This window comes from Anser brachyrhynchus, assembly GCF_964034855.1.
Source record: "Anser brachyrhynchus genome assembly, chromosome: 2".
In the NCBI taxonomy this organism is placed as follows: Eukaryota; Metazoa; Chordata; class Aves; order Anseriformes; family Anatidae; genus Anser; species Anser brachyrhynchus.
In genome coordinates this window covers 39,390,745-39,417,927 of record NC_137695.1, presented here as the reverse complement: position 1 = coordinate 39,417,927, position 27,183 = coordinate 39,390,745, and the positions used below count along the sequence as shown (strand labels likewise).

Here is a 27,183-nt window from a genome sequence, read left to right as displayed (position 1 = left end):
GGGAGTGTTGGTGGCTAACCAGACACTCCACACTGTGTGAATGACGTTGTGTATCCCACACTGGTGCCAAAGTAGGGTGAGAGTCTGCTTGCACATTAAGTGCTTAGCAAAGTTTGAGGGTCAGCGTGGGCTATTGGAGGGGGAGCTAGCCTGTGACTTAGGAGACCTCAAACATGTTTCTAATTCCACCACTGATATGTTGGGATGCTATCTAATTTCTTTTCCTGCCTGAATTGCTGTTACTTTGGTAAGCTATGTACCCTCTCCATTATAGAAGATGCTTTGGCAGTATGACTTGCCACAAACTATGCAAGTATACAGCAAGTAGTTCATTTGTGTCTTTCTGTCAGTTTCTGAACTGGTATTAACTGTCAAAAATCCTGGAGGATTTTTTGATTTTGACTGTCAAAATCGTTCATAATTCCCCAGCAGAATATTTTTGCTGTGGCCATTCCTGTTTCCAGGATTCTGCCTGCATCTCATCAGTCCCCACCAGTTCTACTGCCCTTAATTTTTAACACCCACAAAACTCCCTCACAAATTTTTGCTTTCCTGCTTCTCACCTAGTTTCCCTGGCCCCTCTTCTCTTGGAGTAGAAATATCTCCCACCCTAGGGGCTTGTTGCTGGTGCTTGCATCTCCTGAGACTTTTTTTTTTTTTTTTTTTTTTATGAAGGATTATCGCAACAGACTAGAAGCTTTTTGGGTACGAAGCAAATTAAAATGGTAGCCAAAGACCACCCAGGGCATAGTCCTTTATGTTCCTGAGACAGACGTATAGATTCCAGTGACAAATCCTGCTGTGTGGGGAAAGGATCCACTGAGTCTGTGTCAGGATAATTTAATGGATGTTGATGCAGTTGTTAATGGGCTTCCTTAAAGAAACATCCTTTTGGGGCTGGTTTCCTTCACTTGTGAAATGGACTGTGGTGCGAAATGGAGTAGACAGAAAATAGGCAGGAGAATAGGAAAACTGTAAAAAAGGACTTCACCTCCAGCTGGACAGCTTATTTTGATTTCACTTTGAATTTTCTCTTGTGTTGACTCAACTTTCTAGAAGTAGATTTTAGTCTAACCTTGGAGTATTTGTAATTTAAATATATTTTAGTTATCAGTTGCAGAAGCACATAGAAGGAAAAACTAAATAAACAAATTTTGATGAACTTCACAGGTAATGTGAATGCTTTGGTGGGGTGGGGACTGTCCCATCTTGAGCAAAGAACAAATTAGTTTTGAAATTTTTGCTGGATTGGAGGTTTGAAAATAATTACATTTTGGGTAGATGTGCAGTATTTTGCTTTCACATTTTTTATATTTGCTTTTAAAATGAATGGAAAAGAACTGTTGAAACAGCAAGAAATTTGTCTTAACAGCACAGCTATATGTTTGATACAGCAGTGAAGTCTTAGAAATCCTGACTCCTGCTGGTGTGATTTCACCTGAAGTGAAGAGTACCTCAGGAAATTTTAGTTCCGTGTTACCAGGGCATTTATTAGTTATTCAAGTGACTGTTCTGTCCATTTGGTCCTTAACGTTTCCTTAAGAGTCTTCAGAGACAAAAGCAAGAGAGGTGAAGTTTTTCATTGTTGTTTTTATGGGCCTGCCCAGGGTAGATCTGATTCTTTTCTTAGCTAATTGAATACTGTGCTGTGACAGTTCAGGTTTCTCGAGGAGCTGCACTTGATGACGTAAGCACTGTATAAGTAGACAAGCAGAAAACTACCTGCAGGTTGGAAATATGTGCTCCCATTCCTATAGGGCATTACTTCAGTTATCAAATGCAAGGAGCTATCAAAAGAAAGAACTGTAGGAATAAATAAATACATTGTTAATATCACCCGAAGTATCAGAAATCTATCTGAATATCTATATGAATAGATATCTATTGAATATTTTTGAGAATCAAGAAAAAAAAAGTCTATTCTGACAGCATGGTGACTGCATATGTGGAGGAAAGAGAGATTAATTCCATATTACAAGGCCTTAATTGGCAGCCACCTGAGTAAAGTATTCTGTTTGGAGCTAAAAAATATATAAATGCTCCTCCATGGCTAAAGGGTTAATAAAACCTTTCATGTCTTTTCTAAAAATTGCTGCTTACAGAATGAGCTGGTCATGACTCCCATAAAACACACACATACAAAGATATACTCCCACTTGGACCAGAAAATAATAGGAAAGCAGTATCTGTGGTGCTCAGGCTGGCTTCATGGGCAGAAAGAACATGTCCTTCCTTGACCTTCAAACTCGTGCTTAATTGCAAGCACTTGCAGGGAGAAAAGAGTTTTCAGAATAGGTCAGACAAGGATGGTAAGTATTTTTCAGTCATTCTATACCAGTAACTAATAGAAAAATACCAGCTTTAAGCGATTTTTTAAAATGTTTAAATGAAAAAAGCATAATGAAGGGCCTGTGCATTTATTGAGGGTAGTATCAGTAAAGTAAGCATTATCAAGACATTTGAGCTAGAGTGGTCCAAACCTAGAATTTCTGTTCTATGGGAAATTTGGGGGGGATGGTGTTTGAGCTGTATCAAAAGCATCCAGCAGATATTTTGAAAGCTTTTAAAAAATCTTTTCTTTTTTATTTATTATGTATGTATGTATGTATGCATTTATTATTTATTTAAAATAAAAGTATTTGTCAGTGTACATGTGGCGTAGCATTAGAAACTTAAAGGCTGAGTTCTCAATGTCCTTGAGATCAGGAATTAAGGTTAAGGGTTCCTTTGGAGGCATGATCCAAATTTCCAGCGTCTCCAGTTTGTTGTCACAAAGATGGAAAACCTGTGCTATTCTATACAGTAGGGGCTACCCTGGAAAAAAAAAAAAAGACTTGGGAAGCCTGAAAACTATTTTTTTTTGGGGGGGGGCAGTGGGGAACAACTGTCTATATTTTGTTGAACATCTCTGCCAACTTAAATATTTCTGCAAGGCATTCCAGGTTCAATAACTCAGCATTTTCCAGTTCAGTCTCTTTCACCTGAAAAAAAGTGAGTTGTAATTGGCATGCTTTTGTAGAATCTGAGTTTGTCAGAACTTCATGTTTTTGAGTGCATAAAATAAATTGCTGTATCTGTCTTTGAGTTTCTAGTGTACAACTTTTAGCCTACCATTTTGAGTGGAAATCTAATTCTGTTTTTTTTTTTTTTTTTTTTTTTTTTTATGAAAGTTGTATGTGACTTATTTTGGGGCACATCAATATCCCCGCTAGTAGAGTCATGAACCCTAAAGACGTACAAGTAGAAAGTAGAAGAAATACCATTTTCTCATTATCGGAAGCAGGAGCTTTGTTGGTTTTAATAAAGAAACCATAAAGCCTGCTGATGGGTAGTAAGGATCCTCTTTAGTGGACTGTAGACTGTATGGTCAAGCAACTTATTTTCTACAGACACTACTAAGGAGGAAAATGCACTAAAGATAGGGAACATAGGATTTAGCAAAAAAGGTAGGAAAACACAGAACTGTTTTTACAAAGGTGTCAGCTAATGAACTAGAATGCAAATTAAACTTTACAATAGTCTAATAGACGTGGTTACCCCCATTGAAGTCTAAGTGACCTGCAGATCTCTCTCATTCTTGTATTGTTTTGTGACAAGTGTTCTTACTACGGCAAATTGGGCTTTTCAGAACTGAAAATTGTTGCTTTAAAGATTTCTAAAACAGATTTTAAAGTAATTTTAATATATGGGCTTGGGGCATATTTGGGAGCAATGCATGCCTTAAAGATATTAAAAAATAAATAATTAAAAAAAAAAAAAGGAAAGACAAAAAAAATAAAAAAATAGTATAAACAGGATTTTCCTGAAATTAAATGGAAGCTGAGCATCACAGAAAATTTTTCTTTATGGCATCTTCTACTAGGCAGAATTTCATACAAGAATTTCATAATTCTTGTGAAAATAGGGGAGTATTTATTATGAATGTCCATAAAAACATTCTGTCTCACATCTAAGTTACATACAGTGTAGTGATAGTATTTATATGGCAGACTTTATGCAGAATCAAAACAAAACAAAACAAAACAAAAAAACAACAAGGATCCAAGATCAAGAAAGCTATGACTCAAGGGAAAGAAGTCTCTCTGAATAGGTTCATTCTGATGTACCCTAAATCCTAGGGAACTTAAGGTAGGCCCCCTTTTTCTGTCATTGTCTTTCTGTGAGTCATTATCTGGAAACAAGGGTGTCGTTGTTGTCTGATTTTTTTTTTCCAACTCCAATAAGAGAGGAATTCAGCTGTAAAAACTTAAGCCCTGAGGTTCTCCTCATACCACAGAGAGCTCTTGCTCTCCCCAGCACTGGGATAATGCCTGTAGATTGCTATTGTGCCTTATAGTTAGCTAGCTCTTGCAATCCTCTTTTTATAGGGTGGTGGTGATTCTTTCCTTTCCCTTGCAGTTTGTCTTTGGCTCGGGTTGTTGATTTAAAGGTTTTTCTTGTTATTTTTTTCCCAGCAGGCAATGAATCATTGTGTGCTGTTTTGTTCTGTTTTCCATTGTTCTGAGAGCTTGTTTGTTTATTAATAAGAACAATAACAAACAGAAATGCACAGCCTTTTCATAGTCATTATTTGCAAAGCACGTTGTTCCAGGCTACCTAGTACCTGTGTCATAAATTAAGTCTGCAACAGCCACATACAAAAAATGAATAATAAAGCTAGTGTTTGCTTTGCACCAATTTAAAAATAATTTATTTACGCTGTGTGAATCAGCAGCTTTAATATTTGGCTCTAGTTCTGAATATGACAATTAAATTATTTTCTCTTGCACTTTAGCCATTTATTTTACACTGACGTTACTCATGGCAGAATTTACACAACATAAAACAAAATAAGCTCAGGATCAGAAAAGCTATCACTATGGAGAGGAAAGGTTATTTCTAAGGCCACACATTCTGGTTTAAAATACACAATAGTTGGAAAGTAAAAGTGCAAATGGATTCACATCAATATTAAGAATTAAGAGTTCACTCAGGAAAGTTCAGCCTGGAAGAAATTCATAGTGTGGCTGGAGAACTACAATAAAGCTGTAGTTAAAGTAAGAAAAAGAAAGGTTTCTGATGATGACATTTACAACTGAAAAAAAAAAGAAAAGAAAAGTTAATTGCTCTTCTGCTCTGCAGAATTCAGCTTAGAACTGGTGTGGCACCACCAAAATAGTGGGAACTTGTTATAAATTCTCTAGATGAGGCTTGCATATGGCTGGGAAGTTCGCTACTGTTACTACTGAGAAAGAGAGAGAATTGTGAACTGTTTCATTGTGGGAAACTTTTGCTTCCCAAATATAGTTTGAAGAACAAATGCCACTAACAGTGGTAGGCAAAAACCATGCCTGGGAGATGACAGCTGGCAGATTTCATCACCAAATGGTCTCTGAAAGAACAAGGGGAAGGTCCTGTATCGGATCTATTTTAGACATTTCGCAGGGGCATTGCAGAAGGTCATCTTGGACCAACTGACCACATGTTGAGAGTTTAAATTAAATGGAAAGTAAAAGACTGAAAGGATATGCACATGGCAATCTGAAGTTAGTTGAACAGAAGTTACTGAAGTGTGTGAATAAAGATGAAGCTTTGCATATTTTCAGAACGAAAATATAAAAATTATCTACCATTCATATCCCTAGTTCCAGAACTAACTATTTCATTCACACAAGAAATTTCAGCTATGTTAGGTTACTCAGCATAATCTGGCAAAACAGATCAATATTGTTGACCAAGTTTGCTATTTAATGTATTCAGATTGTAAACATGAAAGTTGTCTGTGAATAGCTGTAGAACCATAGAGCTGTAGTAGCTCAGTAATACAGAACAACTGGGAAAAGGAATGGTATTTCAAACTCAATTTGAAATTGATAGATAAATGTAAATTAGTCCACCTGGGGGTGAAAATGATCTATCATGGGCTGTCAGCTGATTATGACCCCACAGAAATGAGGTTCAAGATTATAACAAGCAGCTGTATGAATAGTTCATCTTAATATTCAGTAATGAGACGCAAATAAAGTATTAGAAATTATGATGGAAAAAACACAAAACAATATAAATATTTTACTGCGTGCTGTAGTGTAGCCAAAGCACATGACAATAGACACATAGACGTGCAAAATATAAGAGAAAGGAAAGGTGGTTGGAAGAATGATTAAAGATGTGACTTTCCTCTGGTATAGAGAATGAGAAAACAGAGTGGGATGCTTCAGCCTGAAGTAGAACTCAAAAGCGAATGGTGCAGATGTCTTTCAAATCATGAGTAGCATGGAAAAGGTGATCAGGGAATGATTGTTCAGAATCTCTTTCAATATTAGTAAAATCAAATGTAGGTAGCAGGAACTCCAGTTACAGAAAAGAAGACCTAGTTTCTGCCAAGATGCTCTTTGTATAGCCCTGGATCTCACCCTTCTGCAAGCTTTCCCAATGCATTGGCACCCTCCTCTCGCCCCCTTCACATAGTGCTTACATGCTGCTGTGTTCCCTGTGTTTTTGCCAAAATGTGGTTCAGAGGATTTTGCTTCTAAAAAGCTGCTGTGTGTTTGTGAATGCTATATTTTTATTTTATTTATCTTTAAAGTAACTATTTGCTGACTTAATGCAAGCTGCTGGAGATAGACACTTTCTCCTAATTCTACTCTTCTGTATCTGTGTATTTTGACATAGTTGCAGGAATACAGAGTAAGCACAAATATACTTAGATAAACAAGAGTTTACTTTCCAGATCCCCTGAGTTTGCTGCTGATTTGGGGGGAACCCATTCCCATTCAAAGCTGTCAGCTTTATTTGTTTATTATTTTTTACCTGGGTGAGTGGCCTGGGGATATATCATCACATAGGAAGATTATACTCAGATGCAGTATTAAGTATACTCCCTCCTCACCCACCCGCCAACCCCCAACCCCTATTTATTTTTGTTTGCCATGTTTCCTAAGCTCCTGTTTCTTTCTGGTTTCAGATAGGGCTGAATGGTCTTTTTGCTTCTGCTTGTGAGATGATTGGGGCTGAAAATGCCTAGAAGAAGGGAAAATGTAAGGTATAAAATGTCTCTCAAGTATTTGAGTGCCTGTGCTTGTAAGGCTGACTGCAGTATCAGTAAGGCTTGGGCATGCAGTGTCAGCAGATGTACTGTGTGTTTCTGAAATACATTGCCTGCCTTCTTGATTCTGAAAATACCTAACTTCATGAACACTAAAATGCACAGGTATTGTCCTGATGTGCTTTTTATGTCTAATAGCAGGTTAAAGAGCTTCTCTGCTGCTTCTGCTAACCTGGACTGGTACGTGTGATGCAAACCTTGTGCAAGTCCTTCAGAGGCTACATTTTCTTCCAGCTTCCACACTTGAAAAGGTTAATTAATTATCAAACTGGCTGTCATAATTCAAGCACCTGCTCTCAGACACTTAACAGACACTGTTATGGGAACTGCTGTGCTACGTAGCTCAGACCGAAGGTAATCCTCCTGTCTTGTTTGTAGGTAGCCTATTTTCGTACAAAGCATCGAGTTAGGAATCCTTCAGTATTAGTGCTCGGAAACGCTTTCAGATTTTGTACAGTCCTGCTTCCCACTGCAGCTGCTCTCCCAGATAACTTCTGGCCAGCAGATCAGAGCACTGTGCAGAGCAGGGTTCCCTGCACTGCCCAATTTTTGGTGGCCCTGCTCACTTGGCGTTGGAGAGGTTCTTCAGCTGCAGGTACTGCTCAGCTCAGAAGGGCCCTGCCTTGTTTGCAAGCTGTCATGGGACATTGGATTAATTCTTCATGATGCTTTTTCTCCCTTTTTGTGGGTGTGTCTGTTAGTGCTATGCTTCGTACTGTTAGGCTGAAAGGTTTCTGAATTTCATATTATCCCCTTATGCTGTTGTGAATACAATGGACCCCTGCACTCTTTTAGGCCTTCAATTTCTTCTGCGATGTGGATGATTACTAAACCAAGCTCTGTATGATGCCATTTATTTTCAAATGTGCTCTTCTTATCAAGGTGAAGGATGACCTATACTTCAGAATACAGTGAGATAGAGCTCTAGTGAGGATACTGCCAAATATCCCTCTGAGTTTTTAGTCCTCCAGTTTTATTTTTATTTTATCTTATTATTTTTTTGTTAGCAACTAGCTATATAAACAGAAGCTTTGTGATATAGCCAGTTGCTGAAAGGCTCTGAACATATGAGCAGTTGAAAGAATACCTGTGTTTACATTACTGGTTTGCATCGGAAATAGGCAGCTTCTCTCCTTTAATGGTCTATAATTTTCATAATAGCTGCTGTTTATTATGATAATTTGGTCATAGAAGAGGTTATTAGGAATATTAAAATAGAGGAAAATTTACAAAAGGCTAACCAGCAATTTTCTTTTTAAAAATTGCCTTTGCCTGTCGTTAACAAGGTGGAACATAGCAAGATTTGCCTTCTCTCTGATAAAGTAGAAGTGTCGCTAGCTATTAGTACACTGTATACATTCACCAGAGATACTGTGGTGCAACATATAGGGCAAACTGGTAATTTTATGTAAGGAAAAATAAGAAGATGATCACATTATTTTTAATCTTCAGTGGCTGGTTGACAAACGTGGCACAGTCATAACCTATTACAAGGCAATGTAGCATTCAGAGACTTACTTTTTTGTCACATTTATTAGATTTCATTGCAAACAAAAGGACTGAAAGGGGCTTTGTCATTTGCTCTTGGAAAACAATTTCAGATTGATGTGAGTGAGAAGAAAAAATCTTTTAATCCATGTAGTTATAGTTTTCATTTTCTTTCCTATAAGCAAGTCTAATACAAGAACCCCATACATTTTTTTCCACACATATTACAGGCTTTAAAAATCTATTTAACAGCCATTTTCATGGTTAGTGAAATAACACTAAAATTTTCCCTGTAAGAATGTGAGCTATATTTCTTTCTTACTGTGCTGTGAAAAAAATCCAGTAGCACTAGATGTGTGTGTTAAGGTAAAGCGGAAGGAAAACTCAGGTTGCAAATGATTGACTGTTGGCCTTTAAGAAAGTGCAATTAGTCTTTAAAGTTGCCATTTACTGAGACTTGTGGTTCCAGTTTGTCCCTTGCTGCTGCTGTTTTTGTTCTGTATCTGGCTGAAAACTCAAAAAGAAATGGTGTGTGGGATTTGATTGTTTGTACATAGGGTGGTTAACACTTATTAATTTTTTCAGTGAGAAAGATTATATTTTTAGAGCAGGAAGCAAAATCTTTGAGGTGTATCATGAAGAAAAAAAATCCAAATATGTGGATTTTAACTGATTGCATTGTCTTCTGGCATTTTATTAGGGCAAGCAAAGGAAGTAGTAGTCCATTAAAGGCAGGTCATGCTTGTCCAACATCATCTCCTTCTATGATTGTGTGACCAGACTGGTAGATGAGGGAAGGGCTGTTGATGTAGTCTACTTAGAGTTCAGCAAAGCCTTTGACACGGTCTCCCACAGTATTCTGCTAGAGAAACTGGCTGCCGTTGGCCTGGACAGGTGTGCTCTTCTCTGGGTAAAGAACTGGCTGGAGGGCTGTGCCCAGCGAGTTGTGGTTCATGGAGTTAAGTCCAGCTGGCCTCCCATTACAAGTATTGTCCTCCAGGGGTCGGTACTGGGGCCTATCTTGTTTAATATCTTTATTGATGTCCTGGATGAGGGGATTGAGTGTATCCTCAGTAAGTTTGCAGACGACATCAAGTTGGGAGGTAGTGTCGATCTGCCTGAGGGTAGGGTGGCCCTTCGGAGGGGTCTGGATAGGCTGGACTGCTGGGCTGAGGTGAATGGGATCAGGTTTATTAAGGCCAAGTGCCTAGTCCTGCACTTTGGCCACAATAACCCCACGCAACACCACAGGCTTGGGGTAGAGTGGCTAGAAGACTGTGAAGAGGAAAGGGACCTGGGAGTGTTGATCAATGCTCGGCTGAACATGAGCTGGCAGTGTGCCCAGGTGGCCAAGAAGGCCAATGGCATCCTGGCCTGTATTAGAAATAGTGTAGTCAGCAGTAGCAGAGAGGTGATCATCCCCCTGTACTCAGCCTTGGTGAGGCTGCACCTTGAGTACTGTGTTCAGTTTTGGGCCCCTCAGTGTGTTCAGTTTTGTAACACCCTAGGATTCATCTGTGGAAATTCTAGTTTTACTTATTTCTGAGCATTTCCTTTGTGATGCTCAATATATCTGAGTTTCCTTAATGCAGTAATTTCTGCAGCTGTCCTCTTGGTGAGTGTTAAGTAACTCTTTTGCATTACTGTGGCCATGACATTTTTTAAAGAAATCAACTGTAATAGGTCAATGGAAAGTTAAAACAAAACAACCAAAAAAAAAAAAAAAAGCAACTCCCCCTCCCAAACAAACAAACTATCCGTTATCTTAAGTCATAACTTTCAGTGTCCTAATCAGAATATTTTGAATATGTAAGGCTGATAAGACATCTAGGATAAGTAAAACAGAAAACCTGAAGTAACATGTTTCTTTTAACTTATCCTTATAAGCCATTTAATGGAAATATGGAAATATTAATTCCACGTGAGATTCTGATGACGTTTAATCCTACAGTTTGTTAAATACTAGCAGTTTGCCATTGTAATAAATTGTTTGTATGACTCAGTGTCATTGAAACTAAAAATTTTTATATTCCTTTTCCTACTTTGCTTCTGTTGTACTGATTGTGTTTCTTGGTCATGTGTAAATCCTTTGATCGACCATGGCAAAAATTAACAGGTTCCTGAAGAACTAGGGAAAGAGAATACGTTCAAGTGTTAATCTCTTATTATGCTGAGGCTTAAAGCAAGCAATCAAGACATAAGTGCAAGATTATAAACTAAATCTTATATATTAAAACATATTGTAGATGCTAGTTCTCCTTTTGCACTTTTGTGGTTCTGAATTCTGATTCGAAATGACACTCAACTCTCTTAAACTTGATTAAAATGGTTCTTTGAGAGATTTCCAAGTCTGAGAGACTTCTGGTATCAATGTGCACATGAAATAAAATTCACATCAGCTAATTTCTCTAAATGAAAGGAACAGTCTGTGGCATTTCTTCATATTTTTGAGGCAGGAAATTGCTGTTTCTTGTTGCCACTGTCTGTGTGTGGTAGGAGAAATACAGGGATCCTATAAACTGAGGTGTACTGAGGAGGTCAGTGGGAATGATGAAATGACCTTTTTGCTCATCTTGGAAGGGATAAGACTGATTTTATGTGTGGCATCATCTAATACACTTGCAGCTATGTATTTTTCTTAAAAGGATTTGACTATTTTTTACTATTTGCAGATACTTTGGGGATGTAGGCTTAGGTTTCATATATCAGGTTATCAAGCTTTCTGAGTGAAGAGTGGATACCATGTGAGCTGGTAGAGTTGGAGACTGCTGTGAGATGTCCCATGACTGAGTTGTGGGAGGGAGTCAGGAAACCAAGCGCCAGCCTTTTTCCTTTTTCTCATTATGTGCCCCATTTCTGCCCAAATTCCAAGCTGTAAGCTTATTCTTTTAAGGCTGAGGTAAGTGGTTAGAAGCAAACAAGAATGCAGCTATTCACTTTCTGTGGTAGGCTCAGCAGCATTAGATGTCTGCAATGTGTACCACTGAGAGGGGGTTTGGTTCAAATGCTTTTAGGCTAACCAGAGAAAATGTGGAAAATGTTGAGAACACTTTGATTCAGCCAAAACTGCTGTTTGTGAAAGATTTTTTTTTTTTTTTTAACGAGCTACCAGGTGAAGCTATTGACAGAGAATTCTAAAAAACTGCCTCATAAAGTGAAATATTTTGAAATCTTATGCAGTTAACAGATGCATTAATTAGAAACTAAATTATTTGTGCAGATAACCAGCACGTGGGTCAATACAAGGTTATCACAAGAGCTGGGTACGACTAGTGCTTAAGAAAATGTGTGGAATTTGTGATAAGCTGTGTTTCTTAAATTGAATCGAGCAGTTATCATAGGCACAATCCAAATGCATGTCTGTACAAGTACATCTGAAGGTATAGAAGCAGAAAACAGGTTTAATTTAATGGGGAATCCTACTTTTCCCCATTGTCAGTGCAGGCAACCATGTCATCATGAGAAGGTAATAACACAGGAGATATTAGTAAGAGACAGGTGTACTGCCTGAATCTTGAAGGTTGTTCTACTGCATAGCTCAGTTCAATAACAACTTAGTTCACTAGTGGTGGGCTAGGATGATTCTTTGTAGTAAAATGACCAGGAAATGCAGAAAGAAATTGCTGAGTTAGGGGACGTTATAAAGGGGATAGAAAAGAGAATGGGTGAGAAAAGAACTTAAGTGCGCACACACAAAAAAAGGAGGTAAAAAGATATTGGGTAGGATTGTGAATGAAAATAAATATGAGAGAACAGTTGCTGTACAAAATAAGGAACAGTAATGGAAAATGCAAGAAAGAAAATGTAGCAGATTTAGGGAGTAAAGTAATACCATGGAAAGAACAATCCTGAGAGAAAAATGAATTATATATATATATATATTTCCCTATTCTTTGTGTGCGTGTGTGTGTGTGTTTGTGTGTGAAGCTTAGTGCAAAAAGGAATACAGTAAGTTGTCTCAGCTGGGCTACTGGATGTTAGGGTAAAGGATACTTGCACTGATGTTCATAATGAGCACCTTTTGAGGGTAACACTTGAATATTACAGTGTTTGCTGCTTTAAATACAGAAATTTTTCATGGCCATGCTGTTTACAGAACTACTGTGTTTACCTGTCTCCCGGAAATATTGTGCCATTCCAAAAATGCATATTTTCCCATTTGTCCCTATGAGTTGCCAATTTGCCTTCAGAACTGATGTTGGTTCACTGCCAGGTATCTTCGAACAGAAGCTGCCTGTGGGTTTCTTTTCTGGAGACTTTCATAATATGATTGCGTCTGGGAATTTAAAGTTGAACTGCCCTTCAAATCCAGATTTCTGGTCTTGCTGACTGCCTTTATTCCTTGCTTGGTATCAGCCAGGAATGAACATGTCCTGTGCTATTCTTGTCCCCCGGGTGTTTCTCTGGGATGCAGCACGTTCACATGCGTGGTGCCATCTTACAGACTCTCTGGAGTCCAGCTAATGACCATGTATGTTCTTTGATGTTATAACTATTCTAAATGGCATAGCATTTCTCAGCGTTTTCAGGATATATTTGACACTTGCAGAAACAAGAAACTGCTTAGGACAGACCTCCTTGTGCTATTACTTCTCAATTACTGCATGTACATTTTCTTTTTTCTGGAAAAAAATGTACAGTGGTAAAGCTATAGCTATTTATGCAAAGTGGTTTTTTTTCTTTCTTCTTCTTTCTTTCTTTTTTTCCTCACTGTTGTTTTTAAACTTTAAATAAAACTGGTGTAGACACTCCAGAACAAAACACCCAAACTTAATTTCACTCCACTAGCATTTATATTTATAAAGAATTTATGTATTGCTTATGAAATAAGAAAGCAAACACCACTCTCAATTTATATATATAAACAATACATATACATATGAAGGGAATTATTAAATTATATTAAAAACAGAGCATGGTAGACAAATAGTATATTTGTGCACTTCCAGTCAACAGCTGGGAAATGGTGAGCCTAGCTTAGCTTGTGTAACTCATTAAGGCAAAAGTCTGAGGGCAGAAGGCTCTGCCATGTTGCCACCCAGCTCCTGGCTTCTCTGCCTGGATGTCATCCCCGCTGCCCCATGTAGCGCAGCTCCTGACTTCTGTCCCTCTAGACCCATCCTCTTGTCCTGCATGACAGTGGGGATGATGGCAGAAGATTGCTAAAGGTGGGCCAAGATGTTCCATTCCTTTAAGACTCCGTGGAAGAACAGAATAATGTGTGTTTGCAGAAATACTGCATACCTGTATTTACTAGTTTTTGTTATTAATTTTTTAATTTCTGGGATAAGTATTGTTCAATCAGCAACTCTCTGTGTAACTGCAATCTAATTAAAAACTGGAATAGAGGAACAATAAGAAACCATATATATAAACAGTCATGTTGATGCGTAGACACAGTGACAAAATTCAGGCAGCTCAGAATGAAAGATGACACTGTCCTTAATTTGTACCAAAGGGGAAAAAGAATGTGAAAGGACACAAGTCAGGCAGTGTATAAGCTGGGATTTGTGCTCCTGTGCACATCTCATTGTTAACAATGAACTTAGTCTTTGAAGCTTTCAGAAAAAAAGTCAGAAGGAAGTTAAGTCTGTGCTCTGCAAAAGTTTTAAAAGCTTAAAAGTTTACAATCACCAGTTTCCATTAATTATTAAATGCAATTTAGTTTACTTCTTTATTTTAAAACATTTGTTATGAGTTGTGAACATGATTTTTAGAAAGCTTGCTGAAGAACATGCAAATATGATGCATACTGTGCATCTTTAAATACGTAAATCAAAATCCCAATGAAAAGCAGTTGCTCTGTTTACACTGTAACAGTGTAGGTTTCTAATACATTAAATAAATAATAATAATTAAAAAACTTCAAATTTTCTTTGGGCATTAAATCATGTTCTGGACTAAATAATTTACCAAACCTGTTGTTGTTGTTGTTGTTGTTGTTTGTTTGTTTTGTCTAAAGGTCAAAACAATTTTCTTAGGTATATAAATAAAAATCATCAAATAATTATTTCAACTTTTTTTCTTTTAACTCTGACTAAACCATTACTATTTTTCTCCTTTAATATTCCTCTTGCAATTTACTCAATAGTTTTCATCCCTCTTAGTTTTCTTCTCCAAATATAAAATCCCCAAACAGGGCTGCATAATAAAACATTGACTTAGTCTTAATACTTAATACTGCAATAAGACAATCTGAGGATACTGAATGTTATTGGTATAACATGTCACAGTTAAACTATTGATGGATGACTTAGCATAGGACACAACATTCCAGATGTTTTATTTTTTTTAAATAAAATAATACCTTAATTTATTTGTATTCCACCAGCATGAATACATTCATTACAAATTGCATGCACATAAAAGAATCAATTTGTAAACTACATAATTTTAACAATAAATAGTATTTTTGATCTAATACACGATGGTAGTGCATTTCTTGTTAAAACTGCAAGCTTTTACCAAAATGAAAACAAACTCTTACTCTCATTATAAATATTTTAAATAATTTGTAAGTACATATTTCATACCAAGTATATAAAAATAGTATTTTTTGATAAATTAAGAGGTTTAATTTACATGACAAATAACGTGCAACAACTAACCAGTCTCTACCAGCTCTGTTTGGTTGATTGTCTAGATGACATGCAGCGATAATTGTCCCTTTGCCTTCACAGAACTGACAAACAGACCAGCAGGACCCACGATCACCTGAAGCAAACGGTGCCATGGATATTGTTTGGGAACAACAGTCAGACACTCAGTGAAAACCTTTGCTTCGATGAATAAATGCTGCCCATGACAGTTCTTTTGTCCTAGACTTCCAGCTGCTCTGACCCTCAGGGTCTTTGGACTATCACAACAGTCTGCCAAACAGACCAGAAAGCTATATCTGTATATAAAATGCTTTTCATCATGCTTCTAGAATCTAGAATATTTTTTCTATAGTATGAACCAGCAATACCTTTTCTTACTTTCTATAAAACTGAATTTTCACCTTTGTAAGTATCCTTGATCACCAGAGAAAAGGTCAAACAAAGCAGTCATGTGGTACTCTCTACATTTAAAACTGGCAGCTGCAGAACATGTTTTGAGTACCACTTTACTCTTTCTTGTTATACATCTATGGCTTGGTTATCTTTATCTTTAATATCCCTTGTGCTTGTCACAATGTCTAACGCGAAATCTGCGGTCTGTGCAGAAACTACTCCAGCTGTTCGTTCAAGGTCCCATGATCCTGGCAAATTCTCCAGGCTTAATGAGCTGATTGCTCCTTGGCTAAAGCTACCTTCCTCAGACCTGCTGGGCAGCACGAGGTGTAATGATGTCTCTGATGAAGAGCATACTGAAGAAGAAAGAGTTGCTGAAATAGACTGAAGAGGGGTCAAGGTAGTGTCTGAATGGGGAGAGGTGCATCTTAAAAATTGCAAGTTATCTTTCTGAATTACCTGATACTGGGAGGGTGAATTGTGAAGGCCCGGTGTATAGTAAAATTCACTGTCTGTAGAATTTTGAAGGTTGGGTTCAGTTCTTTGGGGGCTGCTGCCTACAGAGGATAGGTCTGTATTCCAAATGTCACATAACGTGTTACTGTGGCAGGGTTGTGCTTTGGTGCAAGTAATGTTCCCGGCTTGCATGTGTGTGCAAGGTTGACGTGGAGTCCAAGCCATTCGAGCCTGCAGGCTTTCCAGAGTCGGACTCCGAGATATGCCATGCATTGTGCAGAACCCTGGTGGCTTCTGGGATGTGAGCAGGTTCTCAAGAAGGTACATCACATTCTTCATATCCTTACTTAACTGTGAGACTTCTTGAGTTAAGGTTGTCACCTGTTACATCAGGGGAAAATAACTCAATATTAAATTATGCAGTATACATTTTATAATCATGCCTGAAATACATTTTATCTTATTTTCCTTCTAACATCATCAGGTTTGATGTGTAGTATAGTATCTTTATTTTAAGGAGATAAACTCTAATACATTTATACACCCTAATTTAATAGTCAATCCATCTGCCTTTCCACAGCTACGTGCTACACTATCTGCAGAGTACTGAAATAGTTAAACAACTCAAAAACATATACAGGAATATTATAGGCTGAATTCACCAGATTTTAAATGTCAGTCTGTCTATAAATAATGGCTTCAAGTTAGACCCAAGATGATTTCCAGTGGCAATGATATTTGCTTCTTGATGAATCTTTAAATATTTTAATGCATCAACCTTTTAGAGATGGTAGTTTTATACTGACAAATGATATAAATATTAGGTTTTCTGAAAAGTCATTTACAAATATTCGTGAAATATGCTGCCATCTTCATAGTAAAATAAGAGACCCATGCCTGAATTTGCCAACGATAAGTAGTAGTTACATGAAAGTCTGGTGGACAAGTATTAAAAATAAACAAACAAACTAAAGTATTTGGTGATTTTCATACTGACTTTAAAACTGAAACTGGAATTTTTAAAAGCAAGTTGTTACTGCTAAATATTTAAACAGTAAGAAAGTCTATGAAACAGCTTGCTTCAATATAGCTATCTTTCTGCTTGAAAAATAGAGTATATAAAACAAAGGGAGAGAGAGAGATCTGCAGCATACATTACTTCGTTGTGTGTGTGCAAAAGAAAGAATCGTATTTTCTATTTTTTTTTTCCCTAATGCTGAAACAACTGTTATCACACAACTTATTACATGAATTACATGAAGGCTTTAATTTCCCCAAAACCGCTATTTCAAGCTGGGATCAAGTTCACATGTTTTGAATTTGTGTTATAGAGTAAACAGAGATCTGAACTCTACTGGGAACATTCTTTAAGACAATATAAGGGCATTTTAGGACAATATAAGGACATTTTGGGACATAAAAAGCTTAACTGATCACTTCAAATGTGTTTGTATTTTCAAATTTCCTTCGTAAGGAAAAAAATTGTAAGAAGTCAAAATCAGCCAATTAATTTTATTAAAGAGAAACAGGCCTATTGAGAGACAGAAATGAACTTTGTTTCCATGATAGATAATTATTTTAGGTGAAACCACTTTCTCTACTGTTAAACTAGAATTTCTTATAGTGATACTAGTGAAGATAAGATGTTGAAAACAAAGCATGACTGCACAATTATCTTCAGAAAGCTAAACCACTTGTGAAAATTAAAAAAGTCTAATTCAGCTGGCCTTTCTTTGCCCTGAAGAGAAGACAGTACCAATTAGGTGTCCTACACAAATTAGTTTTCATGTAATCATAAATAAAATTTTCATTTTCCTGAGAACACATTTCCAAAAAATTCTACTGAAAAGATATTTCAGGCAGGGCATGGCTGCATTATGATCTTCCACTGGTATTTACTGCAAACACAAGAATTATAAAGAAAACCTAATTTAGAAGGAAAGTAGAAATCTCCCATACAGCTTCTATACATCCATTCATTTCTCTGAGCTTAGAATTCAAACCCATTATATTGTTTAACAGCTGTTTATTGTTACAGTTGCACTGCCCCTGGAGTAAAGATGCTTAGGGGTAGAAGGTTTTTATGTGTCATGTTACAGAATCCCTCTGCCTCTCTTTCTACAGCTCTCCCTCTGTCTCATTACTTAATCATTAAGTTATATAGTAGGTGGAAAATAACCATGAAATCTCCTTCTGCCAGATGAGATTAGGCTTTGAATGCTTGCAAGTTCATTTCAACTTCAGTTCATGTGAGGGATTATAATATGCTAGGAAAGTGATTTGTGAACAAGATTCCTGTGGAGCCAGAGAAGATTCTTGGTACTGTCAGACTGGAAGGAGACATGTTCTGAGATTTCTGCAGTACTGAACATAGGAAGACTGATATTCATCTTCCCCAAATTATGAATGCTGTATGAAAATATCTATAACTTTAAAATAGCTTGTTTGGTTTAGTCTTTTTTTTTTCTTTCTTTTTTTTTTCTATTCCATTTCTGATTACATAAAGACTTTAAAAAAATTTAGTTATCCTTCAACATGTTTCTTTTCCCAGTTCATTGAGACAATACAGAAAAAAAAGAAATCTGTTTCAGTAGTTGTAGCATTTATGAATTTGTGTTAGTTATAACTTGTTCTAGTGCTCAGATACTATTTTTGATATATCAAAATAGCTCTTAGAGTGATGTCTTCTTATAAACTTGCTCTTGCACGGTCATATGTGCTTACCTTATGAACTGGCCTTTGATGTATTCTTTAATAATTTCCAGTAGTACAACAGTGTAATGCCCAAAGGTTTTATACCAAACTTCATTAGAAATTGACCACTGTTTAGTACACTCTATTTCAACAAATAGTGCTAGGCACATAGACAAAGCAAGTATGTCATATTCTGTATCGTTTAAAACATTTTCTGTATTTTAAAAACTGTTAATCTTACTGGATTAAACTTCCAATAATCATAGAATGGCTTGGTTTGGAAGGTAACCATTACATCAGTTATGTTAACAATTTCACAGCGCTTCAGAAAATGAAAAAGAACAGGGACTAAAAGCAAAAGAAATTTTAAGTCTATGAAACAAAAATCTGAGACAATACAGATTCCTCCTGAACAAAAGGCTAATTCCTTGTGTGCTGGTAAGGCTATTTTTTCAGGCATTTAGTTATTATTGCTAGGCAATAGAGCTAGCTCTACAAGCGGTTCCCCCTGTGCTAGGCATAGAGCTTTAAATTAATCTGTGAGATCCCCAATATACTTGAAATGCTGCCTTAAGAGTTTCTAGGACTTGAAAAAGATACTGAAATGTTTCCTGATATAGAAACTGGGATTTATATAGCTTGAGCTTAAATTATCAACAGGGGCTTCTCAGGCCGGTCAAAAGCGATGCACTGGTATCTTTTTAGCAGAGTTTGAAGAAACTGTATTTTTCAAAACATATTTTAAAAGAACAGTCTTTTTTTTTTTTTTGTCTTTCTTTCTCTTTCTTCTCTCTTCTCTCTCTCTCTTCCTCCCCTGTCCTTCTCCTCCCCTGTCCTTCTCCTCCTCCTCCACCTCCTCCTCCTTCTTCTCTTCCTTCTCCTTCTTTCTCCTTCTTTCATATGAACTTTAATAACAATGTTTTCTGATGTTTTAACCAATATAAGTTTTAGTAGTTGTATTTTGCATTTCCAAATTACTTTGACAGTTTCAGTAGAAAGAGTAATTTCCTTTACTACCAGTATTAAACAGTTGTGCACTTTAATTGGATACTTTGTTCCATGTAGTTAAGTAGGACTCAAGGTGACTGTATTTAAGCCTTTCCATAAGTGATGAAAAGTTCTATATAATGTAAGGTGATGATTATTTTTACTTAGTTTAAATAAAATTTGTTAAATGGATTTCTTTGTTTTTCATTCTATATACCATCATGTAATTTTTTGATTTAAAAAAATTTTTGGTTACATTTTCTACCAAAATTCCTCTCTCTCATCAATGTTCCTGGAGTGGTCTGGAATAAGCTTTCATTTTCCGATTAGAAGCCTAGTAGAATACATTGCTATTTTTAATCTCTGTGGTTTATTTGTCTTTGCAATTCAAACTTCACCCAGATGTCTTCCTGCCATGACTCTTTCTGAACACTCAACTCAAAGATGTGAAGAAGAAAACTTGCTTCTTGAGAAATCAAAGATGCATTTTGGCAATGCGGAAAAGCTGGCTGCTTGCACTGTCGATGCAGCTTTGCTATTCTGTTTAGTATTTCATTGATTCTTTTATTCTAGTGCTTCATAAAGTTGATGAGACATTCAGTCAGAATGAGTTGCCTTTGAGGCCCAAATTAACTGGCTGGTGATAGTCTGTTTTCCAGTAAGTGCATTGTTGAATGAGTGAGATGAGAATGGAACTGAGGCAGAATTTTCACTGATCATCCATCAGCTTCTAAGTCACCATAATAGCAATGGTGACAGACATTTCAGACCTAATGGCACTTTAGGAATTAAGTTAGTTGCAGAAGAAAAAACAATGCAATGCATCTAGTCTTAGTTCAGATTAAATATATGGGAATTGTGCAATGATATGAAGAGTCAGTTTCAGTGAAATAAATCTGGAAGCTTTTGAAATTTGCCTTATCATGTAGAAGTACAAAAAATTTGCTGGTTTCTCTGCCTACTTGCTAGACAGGTCTCTTGTAGTTCTGGGGTAACCAGTCTGTCTGAGTAAATTGGGACACTAAGACTGTTGATATTAGTATTAAATAACTTGAGGACAAAACAGGAAAGTATAAAAGCCTTGATAATTTAAATGTATTCAAGTCAACAGCACTCCTATAAAATTCAGTCTAGAAAAGGGGTCCCAGACTGCACTTTGAATAATACATGGCTCTTTGTTTTTGGATGTGGATGGCATAGAATCAGTACTGTGTCGTCATGATGGGTGCACAAAGAAAACTAGCTTTGAAAATTACTGCTTCAAGAACTTCAGAAACTATCAAGAGCAAATTCTGTTCAACTAGTTACTTTGAAAGCAAATGGAGGATCACGGAAATCCCATTTGACTGGGAGAAGAGAAGCAGTTAATGTCTACTTTTGAAAGAACAACTGAGGTGTTACATATGTTATCAGGAAAACATGCTAAGCAATTTCTATAAGCCAAAAGAAAACAGACAACCATAAATTTCTCAAGAATAGCACATGGTGAAACAGGTAAAATGATCTAATTCTCTCTAATTGTAATGTAATATATACCTCGTCAGAAGATTACTCAGAAGTTATATTGAAGAATGTAATCATGACATTCTGCTAAACCAGCTAAGAAGATATGACCAGCATACAATCACTGTAACTTAGATTCATTCATGACCAGAATGGTTTATGATCAATAAACATACTGTTGTCCTTTTAGGACATTTCAAGATAGTCTTTTTAGCTGTCTATCCCAACCTGTTTTTATTTTATATTTATTTTTAATGGCTAAATGGAGTGCACATTCACTGTTAAATATTAGTAATATGAAATTCAACAAATGTAAATGTTAAACATCATAGCTGAAAAGAAAATGTCAGAACCATGAGTATAAATATAATATTCTGCCCATGCAGGATATTACAGAAAAGGGTCTGTGGAGTGTCATTGTATCACACGCTGCATGCTTTAATCATGCTCCCAGAATGTATCATCAGCTTTTTATTATTATTATTATTATTCAACACAGGCCAGGGGGCTATCTTTACTGGGAACTACTTAGGCTGGTGCAGTTTAGGATCACACACTTTCTAAGAGCCTTAAAAAATCTAACCAAAGACAATTCAAATGAAAATTCTACTAATAAGGAATCTTAGAAAATGTGACGAGCAAAGAAAGTCTGAAGGAATTGCATTTGTTGAGATTGGCTGGAACAATATGTTTCCAGTGTAAATTGGTTTTAGACAGAGAACTGCAGTCAGCTTTTTCTTATATCTTCTGGAAAATGATAATCTCATATGTCAACAGAGGTTTATATTTAGATGTTAGGAAAATAGATCTTTTTGATACAGGAAGGTTTTGAAATGCCTATTAGAGTTAACAGTGTAATGGTTATCTCCTATCATAGTAGTAATATTTTTGTTATTGTTGCTCAGATCAGCTTCTGGCCCCCGGTTAATTTTTATACCTCTTTGCTTGCACTGCTGATGTCTCAGGTGCATTTCCAGTAAGGAAAAATGCAAAAGAGATACTACAACATATAAACCTTATGCCCTATAGATACTTTATGGATACCTTATGTCTTGCTTTTTTTTTTAAAATAAAAAATAAAAAAAATACTCTCCTCCCCCAAGCTTTAAAGAATCAGCCATTTTTGTTACCATCATCTGTCTACAGCTTTTAAGCTAAAACTAAAAGAAAAAAAGAAAAAGTACTCTACACTCGTCAAAGCAAGAGGTATAGAAAACAGCAACGTAGTAGTTCTTAAGAAATATGAATATGTATGATTAAAGGAAAAACTACCTGAACAAATATCAACAGACCAAAAAGCATGTTTAATTTGTGTTTGTGATTTAGAAAGCTTTTATTTCTTAACACAAATAATTCTAGGCTTTATATATTGTCTTTTGTGATAAATGGACATAGTTAAAATAAAAAATGGGTAGATTGATCATAATTAGTTTTCATCATCAGTAAATGTCATTAGTTCACTTTTTGCCACATCTGTCTTTATTGAAGGATATTTTGCAAATGTATATGCTTTTTTTTCCTGCCCTTCCAGAGAAGAAAACGAGTTTGATTTTTAGAAGCTGGATGCAACATACATTTTATAATATTCTATTTATAAAATTTCTCTAGGTGATCTGGAAAATAATCATTTAGTCAGGATTGTCCCTTTTGTTAGATGAAAGTGAAATATCCATATGAATACATTTTCACTGATCTGAATAAGTGTCAAACGCTTAGAATATTTTAAGCACTTGCAACTAAAAAAACTAAAATTAAAAATAGCTGAATTTCCACTAAGTATTCCAAAATGCAGCTACATAGAAGGCAATTTTCTAGTATAAAACCTGACCCAATTTATATTTCCTTGTGTTTGTTTGTTTTTCAGTCGAATGGGAGTAATGTGAATAGTCTGCTCATTATACCGATATAGTACTGTAATTGTGGAATCTACTGATGTAGTAAAATTTGAAATCAGTCCCCAAATGCCTCCTTTAAGCAAGGGGTCAACCTAGCTTCATTCTTTGTATGTCTTGTTTATACATACAAATCCAGGTTTCTGAATAATGTTGGACATCTGACAGCATCTCTACATGGCCAAATGCAAAGCCATGTTTGTGTGCTCTGTACTCTGGGCTGACTGGGCAAGCTGTGGTCTGTTGGCCTGCTTCCTTTCTTTCTTTTCTTTCTTTTCTTTTTCTTTCTTTTTAATATTAATTTAAAGATTTAAAGTGGAAATATTTCCGTGCTCTTTCCATACAGTTGCACTCAAATGATAGAGAACTAAATGTGTAGTAGGACACAGATAATGAGATAGTGGTCCACAGGTGCCCCAGTCTAGATTTACGGCCATCTGTATATCTGAAAATATCTAATTTTCCTATTTTTACTCCTGGGTTCTTTAGTTTAATTCCATGTTTAAATATGATTGTATCAAGGAAATGGCGAGTGTTTAGATACACATAGACTTTGCAGAGAAATGCATTGGAAAGACCAGGTTGGGTGTACACATCTCCACAAAGGAAGGATGCATGCTTGTCCAGCAGAAGACTTATTCCTAAACTCTCAATCTGCATAATCTGGAGTAGGTTTTTGAATCAAGCTTTCTCCAAGTAAGAAAGTATACCATTCTGTTGTGTGTTCAGTCACTGAATTTTGAAACTGTTGCTTAAACAACTGAATTTCTACAGGAGCAAGAATCTGAACCTAAACTCTCTCACCTGCCACATATTGAACTATGATTGAAGTTGTGTCTTTTTTATTCAGTGTTTATTTAGACTAAGTGGAACAGCTTCCACAGGCAAGTAGGAGTTTTCTATTAGGGAATTTGTAATAGGAAAGTCTAGTAGTCCTATTCCAGTTCACTTTACAGTGCTGAACCAGATAGAAAGTCCTTTTTATCAGCTTAGTTCTCAATCAGTCTCAAAATGAGAAGTGAGGTTAGGTTAGGGAATGAAGAAGCTGGGTAAATGGCTAGGCAGCTAATCTGTGGAGCTACAGAATAGGAATTTGGAGCATGTGGAAGTCTCTCTCTCAATACTGAGCAGCTGATTTTGGTGCCTGTCCTTCTTCAAGGAAATTTGTATGTGTTGGTCCTAAAGATAATATGTAACAAACTCTGAGAAGTGAAATCAAGTCTCAGTCTTCTGTTAGCCCCATTCTTAGGTAAAAGAATTTTCTCTTGCATTATGTAGTGAATATCATACACCTAAAATGTTGCCATGAGTTCCAATGGATGTGGAGCTGGGTTTGCCTTCTTTTATAGATTTGTTTGTGGGGCAGCTCTGCTAACAAGAGACTGTCTTGAAAGTCTGAATGGGAAGATACATGTTTTTGTTCTCCCAACAAACAGCTGAAATGTTTTTAAGCTAGCTAGTGAACTGTTTTAATACAATTGCCTTTCATGAAAGCAGGAATTTTTGCATTTGTTGATTGACTTCTGATTTCCACTGGAAAATGTATTAATGACAATGTGTGCTGCTGTTGGCTACTTGTGACCTGCTTTTTCAATATTTTCCTTTTTAGGAGTCTGCATATTTTACAAAGAAGCTCAATTTCAAACTCTGCCTGTATTTTGACTGCTGCAAAGAGTCTGCTGCTACATTGGTCATATTCTTCCATTAATGATCACCACCAACTGATGGAAAAAAAAAAAAGAAGCATAGGGTCTACAGGTGCTGTTCAATACTTTCTGTTGAAACAACAACAACACAACACAAAAAAAAAAAAAAAAAAAAGGACAGCTGGTATATTCCAGCAAAGCTACTTGTGGGCTTATTTGGGTAAGGGCCAAGTCACTCAGTACTGTCAGTTCAGGTGCATTCTATGTGGGGCATGTTTGAATACATGAATATATATCCATGTAGAATACGCAATTAAGCAGTCTTCTAGTGATGCAGTTTTTCAATGTATATTTTGATCTATGGGATGACTTGGAGGATAACTGTCTGTCTCTATGGGATTTGCCCCCAGGATGTTACCTGTGACATCTAAATCCATACCAGTTTAGAATCACTCCTTATGCTCTTTAAGTTCTTTGATCAAGCTTTGTAAAAAATCTGCAGTGAATAGGGCATGGCGCTTTGTTCGGAACTCAACAGTTTGACATACAACCAAGTTGATGTATGCATCGTAACTAACTAGCTGTGCCTGTACTCTTAGCTCAGTACATGTAAATTATCTCACCAAGTTAACCTGACCCAGGATAAAAGAGGTTTACAAGCCCAATACTTCATATATAGAAATAAAGTATAATTAGATTAAGCCTACACAAGATGGAAAGGAAAATAAAATAAAATTTGATATTTCTGGTAACAAAAAAGATTAGGAAAAAGAAACAAAGCTGTATGGTTTGACTTTAAAAAGTATATATTTAAATGTTTCCTCTAGTTGGCTCTTAAGAAATTGTCTCTAATATCTTTATATATTGAAAGACTGAGTATATTGTGAACAGATTTTAGTCTTACAATACAACTGTGCAGTTAAAGTCTGAAGCTTTCATCTTGTTAACTGAAGTATTGCAGTGGCTGGAAATAAAGAGTATAGACAGAGAACATCTCTTTAGTGTCAGATTTATAGTAGATTACGTTTGAAACTCTTTGGAGGGATGAATAGAAAGCACAACTGAGCAATACTGGCCCTGTATTCCTCAGGTCCTACAGGTCCATTCTTGAGCATGAATGGAAGTACTTCTGTCTATTTCTAACTAGATTCAGGTAAAGTGATTTGAAAATGACTGGATTTCATTTCTTTCAAGGAAATTCTCCAAAAGCATAGCGTTACTCCCCAGAAAGAAAAGTTGGAATAAGGTGCTTGAGGAAAGACTGAAAGGAAAGAGAGAAACAAAAGCACATGTAGAAGAGAAGAAATCCCAAGAAAATTCAAAATCTAGCTATACTAAACCTCACTTTGATTTTAGCTCCAGCATGTGACACAAACTTTTAGAGATCTTTAATTTGGAAAATTAACCACTGGAAGAGCTAAAATTTAGCTGCCCTAAATTTAGGAACCCCATCCAATTTTCCAAACTCCTGTATTGCACATTTATCATATTCCCACATTTGCTTAGTTTTCTTCAGCATTTCTTGAATTATTGTTAATAAGCTCCAACTTCCACAGAAGCCCATTACCTCATTATTAAGCCTGCTGATCTGTTGTTTGGTCTCTTCTACTTTGATAACAAGCACTGCAGCACCAATTTCAGCCTCTGAAAAATAATTTAAATGCATGTAAATAAGAGAAGTATAGTAACTTCTTTTAGTAACTTCTTATAATAACTTCTTACCATTGGTGACTATAGTCACCAATGGTAATCTTGTACTTCTATATTGCTTTAAATTAAAACCTAGTTTGCACTTGGATCAAATGAAAATAAAATCTTGTATTTAATGTTCACTTTATAATGTTTAAGAAAAGTGTGAATTAGGAAAGTGATCTCTTCAATCTGAAAGGACTGAAATTGACAACCCTGGTGCCAATGGTATGACATGTTAATAGTCTAGAGATTATAGATAGAAGTAAGCTACTATTAGTTTTTTGTTTGGCTTCAAGAGGGACAAAAAATGTCCTTGTGGCCTCCATGCAAAAGGTATATAACTATATGAAGAGTGTTTACTCAAGTACATGAAGAACATTTACTTACAGAAGGAAAATGTTGGAAACAATCTGAGCAGCACTAGTTTTGTCACTTCAGCATTAGTCCACTGGTGTCCCCACAGTTCCTCTTTTTTTTTTTTTTTTTTCTTGCTGACTTGTTGCATTCCTTGTGATGCTATATTGTCAATCTTTTCAGAGTGTAAGTCATATAAGGCTGCCTAAAACCCTTTGCTATTCAAGGTTTCACTATGCCTACTTCTGAAACACTAAGTACTTCCACACTCCTTTGCCTCTGTATATATCCTTTTAACAAAAATTTAGACAAGTTTGCATATTGCATTTTTTGATGTTTTTAAAAAATTGTTATTAAAATGTTTTGTTATCAAATTTTGTCCATGTGTTTAGTAC

At 36.2% G+C, this 27,183-nt stretch overlaps 1 protein-coding gene across 1 annotated transcript in view; it reads right to left on the bottom strand.

Annotated features, from left to right (window-relative positions):
* Positions 1–13,099: 13,099 nt before the first annotated feature.
* Positions 13,100–27,183, bottom strand: part of KCNH8 (potassium voltage-gated channel subfamily H member 8) — a 192,345-nt gene continuing 178,261 nt past the window's right edge. Inside the window, exons 15-16 of the mRNA XM_080582696.1 lie at positions 26,310–26,386; positions 13,100–16,401 (exon numbers count right to left, since the gene is read on the bottom strand). Coding sequence (XP_080438822.1) covers positions 15,691–16,401; positions 26,310–26,386 — 788 coding nt within the window. The 3' untranslated portion in view covers positions 13,100–15,690. The remainder of the gene's footprint in view (positions 16,402–26,309; positions 26,387–27,183) is intronic.